At 23.7% G+C, this 8,506-nt stretch overlaps 2 protein-coding genes across 2 annotated transcripts in view; both read left to right on the forward strand.

Annotated features, from left to right (window-relative positions):
• The first annotated feature begins 6,563 nt into the window (after positions 1-6,563).
• On the forward strand, positions 6,564-7,747 carry LOC111242477 (patatin-like protein 2). The gene is made up of 2 exons (XM_022785893.1): positions 6,564-6,782; positions 7,550-7,747. The coding sequence occupies exons 1-2, from the start codon at positions 6,606-6,608 to the stop codon at positions 7,745-7,747; spliced, it is 375 nt and encodes a 124-aa protein (XP_022641614.1). The 5' UTR covers positions 6,564-6,605.
• Positions 7,748-7,966: 219 nt separating this feature from the next.
• Positions 7,967-8,506, forward strand: part of LOC106773253 (patatin-like protein 1) — a 4,282-nt gene continuing 3,742 nt past the window's right edge. Inside the window, exons 1-2 of the mRNA XM_022785894.1 lie at positions 7,967-8,185; positions 8,277-8,423. Of these exons, the coding sequence (XP_022641615.1) occupies positions 7,967-8,185; positions 8,277-8,423 (366 nt within the window). The remainder of the gene's footprint in view (positions 8,186-8,276; positions 8,424-8,506) is intronic.

Genomic DNA, 8,506 nt, shown 5'->3' on the forward strand with positions numbered 1-8,506 from the left:
ATTGTATAATACTATTTGTCTCTTTTACATTCTTCTAATCTCAAAATCTTTTAAATACACACAAACACAAACCTATTATTAATAATCTTTTAGATTCAATTAAACCAAAATGACATAAATGAACTTATACAAAAATGCTTTCTTGTGAGAACTAAAATCTAAGATGCTTTCACTAACAATTGGCAACTTCTCCATCTACTGCACATAATTAATGTATACTTTTTAATATATATATATATATATATATTACATCTTATATATTTTATTATTTTCAAAATTAATGTATTCACGTATTGTATTATATATGTGTTGTATTCAATACACGTATCGTGTGCATCATAGCTGAAGAGTGGTCTTCTAAACTTTTAAATTTTTGTGTATGAATAAAAGACATAATTTATGAAAATTAAATTTATTTAATTTTTAACTTATTTTATAAGACATATAATTTAATGTTAATTAAATAGTGAACTGTAAAACCAAAAATAAAAAAAATTATTCACATTTTTTAATTTCTTCCCTCTTAATTATTGAGTTTTTTTACTGTTTTATTTTTCACTCTCTCCCATATTTTTTACAAAGAGAAAAAAAAATTTAAACACAAAAATCACACATTACTTTTGTTCAAATTTCTTATATTTTCTAATTTATTGTTTAATTTGTCTTGCTTTAACTTTTTATGTTTCAATAATTATAAAGAAATTAATTTTTAAAATCAAGATTGTCGTAAAAAGACTGAAAAATAAAATGAGAGATGATATTTTTATAGATAATATGATTATTTACATTAAAAAAATATAATTAAAAATATAATTTTAATTAAATTATTGAAGAATTAAAAATTTAAACAAAAGAAGGAGAAATCTTTAAACATGTATAACTTCTTTATGGTTATAATTATACAAAATTAAGTATTCATTTTATTATGTTACTCACAATAGTTAAATATATAAATTTTAAATACATTATTTTGGTTTTGTCAAAATTATTGACCAAAATTCGTGTAAATTAATATTAAAGTTATAAATCATATATGTTTTTGCACAAATGTGTGAGTATTTTTATTTTTACAATACCAAAGGCCTTTCAAAGGGGAATGAGTATTGATAAATGTATGACTAATTTAATAAAATTATTAGCTTCTATTATGCGTAAAATTAAATTAACAAATGCGTGTCTCACATGGTTCTGAAATAAAATATAATAATACTGATCAGGGTCTCAGGCATTTTTCATAAGTTTTGTTTTCTCCCAATACTTTAATATTTTATTATAATTTTATTTTTGTTCCATGGTAAATTTTCCATTACAAAAATATATCTCTCTAAATTTTTGGGAGAAAAATTATATTTAAAAAAAAAACATTTATTTCTCTATTCTGATAATTCAGAATATTATTTAAAATTCTAGGTTTTGAATTTATGTCATAGAAATTCTTTTATAATTAAAATCTTCTTATACAACACTAAAGCTTATGTATTGTTATCACATTAAAAAGTATTTTCAAGAAAACATATAATTTTAGCATAATTATTTTAAAAATTACATGTAGTATTATTTTAAGTGAATAAGTTACGTAATTTATTGAGTAAAATGGTTATACAATTAGATATTTTATCAAATAAAAAGATTATGGTTTATTTGTTTGAAGGGTATAATTGTTTAATTAAATAATAACATTAAAAATAAGTATAAAACTAGGTATCCTTATAATATAATGGTATAAATATTAAGATGACATAAAAGTTAAAATATTGGGTTATAGCTTTTTTAATATTTCCATATAACTATACAATACTATCTTTATTGATAATTATTTTTTTAAGTGTTTTATCTTAAATAAGATTTATATTTGTTTATGATTAAATTGAGTTAACTTAATAAAATATTTCATAAATTTAACTTTAACATCATTATAAAGTTTTACGTGTCATAGTCTAATTCAGCCACTTGTCAGAATTTATATCTCTAATTGATGAAACAATGTAAAAATGGTTATACTCGTAATTGCATCAATTTTCAAGATAATATCTGATTGATTTAATGAAGTAAACATGGTTATTTACTATATAGTATATACGTGGTTCTTCAGTCACATCCTATGCAGTTAATGAGCTGGTTGCTTCTTTTCTCGTTAACTTCTTTTGACAGTTTTAGAAATTGTATAATTATTTTTTTGAGGGATTTTGAAAAAGAAAATTAGTTAGAATTATTTTAGGAAAGTTAATAATTATATGTATATAACTATATTTAAAAATAATTTTAGCGAATATTATATTTATTAAACTGAAATATTTGTATTATATATAATTATGGATAAGATAAGGTAATATATATAATAGGGTAAGTTTGGTGGTCACCATTTATGAATCTGGTTTATAAATGAGGAAAAGCTCAAAATTTATCTTTTTACCAAAGTAGTTTTTTTTTTTTTTTTTCAGGAAAAATTAGGTCAAGATTGGTTGGATACATTAATCTAAATTTAATTGCAATATATTGTGAGGAATATTTTTTAAAATGAAAATCCGAGAGAAGAATGATGATCATTTGTGTTTGTAATAAGAATGAAAGACAGAAAGCATTATGAAATATTATATGTTTATTGTTATCGGAAAAATTGAAGAAAAATGACAAACACTTGGCAAGAACTTGTCCCTCAATTTTGAATTTTTTTTTCTTGATATACTTTTGGTTTTTTTCTTATTTATAATTATATATATATATATATATATATATAACACCGTCCGAGACTAGTTAACGATTGGGATAAAATGTGTTTATTTTTTACAAAAAAAAAGAAAAGATTCAATTGAGACAATTGAAAACATGAGGACCGAAGTAAGATTTTCATACAAATATTAAGACTAAGGGAAAATTTAAACCTTTATATATATATATATATATATATATATATATATATATATATATATATATATATATATATGACTATGGATTTGAATATTTTAACTTAATAAAAAAAATCTTAGTAAAAAAATCTGACCAGCTAATTTGTAGAAACACCAATTAACAAAATAGGTTATTTAATTTATTTTAGTATTAAACGTTAATCTCACCTATCCTAACTTTCTACTTTTTAAAACGGACCCATTTTGTGATCCTTAATTAGAGTAGATTAGTATTACACGTTCATCTCACCTAACTTTTACTTTTCAAAACGGATCTAATTGACCCATTTTATCATCCCTAATTAGAGTAGATCATTTGAAAATATCAACTTGATCTACCACACTTCCTATACCATTTTTAATATTCATACCTATATATTGAAAGCTAACTTGTCGAAACACCAATTAACTTGTCAAAACACCAATCAACAAAATAGGTCATTTAATCTATTTTAGTATTACACGTTAATCTCACCTATCCTAACTTTCTACTTTTTACAACGGACCCATTTTGTCATCCTTAATTAGAGTAGATTAGTATTACACATTCATCTCGCCTAACTTTTACTTTTCAAAATGGATCTAATTCACCCATTTTATCATCCCTAATTAGAGTGGATAATTTGAAAATATCAACTTGATCTACCAAACTTCCTATACCATTTTTAATATTCATACGTATATATTGAAAGCTAACTTGTCGAAACACCAATTAACTTGTCGAAACACCAATTAACAAAATAGGTCATTTAATCTATTTTAGTATTACACATTAATCTCACCTATCTTAACTTTCTACTTTTTAAAACGGATCCATTTTGTCATCCTTAATTAGAGTAGATTAATATTACACGTTTATCTCACCTAATTTTTACTTTTCAAAATCGATCTAATTAACCCATTTTATCATCCTAATTAGAGCAGATGATTTGAAAATATCAACTTGATCTACCAAACTTCCTATGCCATTTTTAATATTCATACCTACATATTGAAAGTAAAATTTTATATTTACTTTTATGTCATATATTGTTCTATATATAAAATTTTCTTTCATCTTCCTATCAAAATTATATCTATATGTTTGCTTTCTAAATATTTATTAATTAATTATTTTAGTCACATGTAAAAGAAATACAATGATAAAATAATATATTTTTCCATTATAATACTAGAAATTAATAAAAAAAATAATTGTATAAAGTTTAAATAAAATATAAAATAAATACATGATGAATATAGAAAGAAAAACAATTGACTATAATCATCGAAAATTCTATATTTATTTTTAAAAGTCAAATGTTATTTATTTATACATTATAATCAATCTGCATATTTTCCTAGTTGTAGGATTAACTCAAAAAAAACTATGAATTCTAGTTTATTTATTATTTCTAATAAAAATGTGTTAATAGGGTTAATATTGAGAAGAAAAAAAATAGTTTAAATGGTTATTCGTTTTACTTCATGAATGTAATTCATCAATGTTTTAAAATATTAGTACAGATTAATTTAATATATATATATATATATATATATATATATATATATATATATATATNATTAGTACAGATTAATTTAATATATATATATATATATATATATATATATATATATATATATATATATATATATATATATATATATATATATATATGTGTGTGTGTGTGTGTGTGTGAATCTTGGAAAGTTCTTCGATTTTGGTGAGCTTTGAGGCTCGTTACTTCAACTTTTAATAATATAAAAGTTATTTGCATGAAAGAGATAATCATCCCTCAAAAGTTTATTTATTTGAAAATTTTAAACAGAGTTTAAAAAAATGGATTAAATTTTTAAATAAAATCAACGTAAATTTTAAATAGGATTATACTCAGAATATAAATAAAATATTTTTAACCATTATAAAACAATCATACAATTATATTTTTATTTTTAAAACTTTTTATTTTCTTTTCTAAAAGTATAAAATCGTTGTTTTTATTTCTTTTATTTTTTAATTTCCCATTATCCTATTCTCTTAATTTATGCGGAGTGAAACCGATGTTACCCGGACTGATTATTTTTCATTTCGAATTCAAGTATTATTTATTTATCTTAAAATTAAGATTAATTTTATGTATAGAATAGTACCTTCAAAGTTTGAAAAAAAACAAAATATTTAATGGCTAAAACTAAAATTTTAAAAAAATAATAATTCAAATTTTAGAAGAATAAAAAACATACAGAAATCAAAATAAAAGTTGTACCTTTAATCGAAAGATACTTAAAATATATTTAAACACACTTTTCACTGGTTTAATTTCTTTATTCCTTTTCTTTTTCAAATTTTGATGATTTTTTTTTCTTCGATAAAATTAGAGATTGACGCTATTTTCACTTTGATTATATATGATTTAGATTTATGATTCTTTTTTCCCCTGATAATCCAAAACTCTCACCCAATATCCTATAAGAAAGATTTTTATATATTGAGAACAATATTTATGTTAATATTAATCCAAAAAGCTCCTGATTTCTTATTAGTTAACAATTTGTATTAACTTTTAAATTCTATAACTAGTATAAGTGATTATGCACCAAGTTGAGGTTGATTTGTATATTTATTAAAAGAAAATTAAAGAGTGGAAAAAAATAATAAATATTTTTAAGTTTATAATTGAGTTACGAATAAAATACATCTTAAAAATAATTTATAGGTTTAGAAAATTAATATGTGTATGAATATATAAATACTAGATTTTAAATAAATATAAAATATAAAAGATGTATAAAAATAAAGTAGACTCTCTAAAAATATAAAGAATATACATAAATACGTAAAGTTGACTTATCAAAAATATAAATTAGTGCATAAATAAATATAAGTAATGTAAATTCTTAAATTCATTTAATCAATACATTTTCAAACTTATTCAATATGTGTTGTTAGAGTTGTTAATTAATATATGGACACATTCGTTTAATGTGTGTTATTAAACTCATTAATTAGTATATGAAAAAACTTATGTGATGTCTATTGCAAGACCGCCTAATTATAAATTAGATAAAATTGTCTATTAATATATTCATCTAATATATGTATGCATAGACTTATCTAATGTATATATGGTTAGATTGATCTAATCAATGTATGTATAAACTCATCTAATGTGTGTTACAAGATTCTTTGACTAATGTATGGACATACTTGTCTAATCTATATTTATAGACTCATCTAATCAATATGAAATTGTTCATATAATATTTTTTGTTATATTCATACTTGTGTAATGTTTTTTAGTATACTCGTTTAATCAATATGTAAATAACTTGCGTATTAATTTTTCTCTTGATAATCCAAATATCTCACTCAATATCCTATAAGAATATTTATATAAGAATATTTTTATGAACAATATTTATGTTAATATTAATCCAAAATTCTCTTGATTTTATACAAGTTCACAATTTGTATTAACATTTAAATTATATAATAATACTTTTTAAGTGGTCCTAGTTAATTAGGCATGACCTTCACATTGTGCAAGCCATAAACACCATTATAATAATAAAAATGGAGACTATTTTTCTAAATTTTCTAATTGCATGATGGCAAAAAGAAGTCTATAAATAGCCTCCACATTAGAGATGAAGCATCAAGTTTTACATTCTCCATTTCACACCCTTCTTCCATTCTATCTCTTATAACACTTAGATACAATGTCTCCATTCCTCTTGTTTGGTTTGGTGTTTTGCAGCCAACTCATGGTTGGATTGAATACACCATTGCCACCTCCAAGCTATGGAGATCATGTATCCATTCTAAGCATAGATGGTGGTGGCATCAAAGGAATTATTCCAGCAACTGTTCTTGATTACTTGGACAAAGCTCTTAAGGTCCAACTTTATATTATATATATTATCACTGTGTGTGGCTTCCTACTTTTAAGCTTTAAAATTTGTACATGTATTCTTCCCATAAAGGATTTGGTTGATAGTATATCCTTTCATGAAAGACTCTTAGTATTTTTAGGCAAAGTTAATAATAAATCCTTATAGTTTTTGCCTATAAAAAACATTTCTTTAAAAGCTTCTTAGAACTAATACTTAGTTCACTTTCCCCAAAAAGAAACATATTAAGAGGAAATGGAAGTGTTTACACACATATTATATATATATATATATAATTTCCTTAAACAGATGTCTGATTGTAAACTCTTGTAATAACTTTTTGGAATGGTTAGTGCTCTCTTTGGAGTGTTAACTAATAAGAAAATAAAAAGAGATAGAATAGGGGAGAAGAAAAAGTGAAGTATGATAATAGTATCACACAAAAGATCACTACTTGTATAATTTAATAATTTGTGTATAATTGGAATTGATGTTATTCACTAGTAAATGTACAATTTGATTTTGTTGAATATATTCTAGAATTGTTGGAAGTCTCACGTCGACTAGAGATAAGACCAATTTATAATATATAAGTGAGGTGCAAATCTCACCTTACAAACTGGTTTTGTGAAGTTGACTTAGACTTAAAACCCATTTTCTAATATGGTATCAGAACAATGATTAAAGCCTATAGTAGCGAGGACATTTCTGTTTCTATTCCACCGGTTGTAGGACCATTAATTGTAACATATGAGATTGTGTTTTTGTTGCAGGCTAAGGATCCAACAACATCATTGGCAGATTATTTCGATGTGATATCAGGAACAAGCACTGGTGGACTCATGACTCTTATGTTGGCAGCTCCAAACTCATCTCACTCCCGTCAACCTCTCTTTACTCCATCGGAAGTCGTACAATTCTACAAGAAAAATGGTCCTGAAATATTTCGTAGGTATAAGTATAAACCTTAAAACAACAATGGAATACTAGCTTATATATATAACTATGTTTATCTTACAAAGTTGAAACGTAGCTGATCCCTAAGTTTGAGGAGGTGTTTGATGAGAAATCTATCAAAGAAAAATGCTTGTTTCGTTGATATCTTGTGGGATGCTTATGTTATATGGTGTTAATTAGAGTTAACACACTCTTCAAATTAAAGTATTGTAGGAGAAAAATTCAATTAAAAGATGAATCTCTTTTACTTTTCTGTTAAACGTTTTGACTCTTGCGATGCATCAACATGCAGACAACATTTAATAACTTGTCCCAGATACGATGGAAAGTTCTTAAAACGAAAAACTGTTGAGTTACTGAGAGAAACACGACTGAATGAGACATTGACGAACGTGGTAATACCAACCTTTGATGAGAAGAAAATCCAACCAGTTATATTCTCAAGCTACAAGGTTAGCATGTTATTATAATAAAATTGTGTACATGTTTGCATGAAAATGTGTTACAAAATTGAATATTTTTGGTGATTCTTGGATGATGCAGCTGAAGACAGAAAGTTACTTAAATGCGAAACTCTCAGATATAGGTCTTGGCACTTCGGCTGCACCAACTTATCTTCCAAACCACGTATTTCAGAATGATGGTGTTAAATTTGATTTGATTGATGGTGCTCTGGCCGCTAACAATCCAGTAAATATCCATTACTAAATATATATATATATATATATATATATATATATATATATATATATATATATATATATATATATATA

Source organism: Vigna radiata, chromosome 9 (genome assembly GCF_000741045.1).
Source record: "Vigna radiata var. radiata cultivar VC1973A chromosome 9, Vradiata_ver6, whole genome shotgun sequence".
Lineage (NCBI taxonomy): Eukaryota > Viridiplantae > Streptophyta > Magnoliopsida > Fabales > Fabaceae > Vigna > Vigna radiata.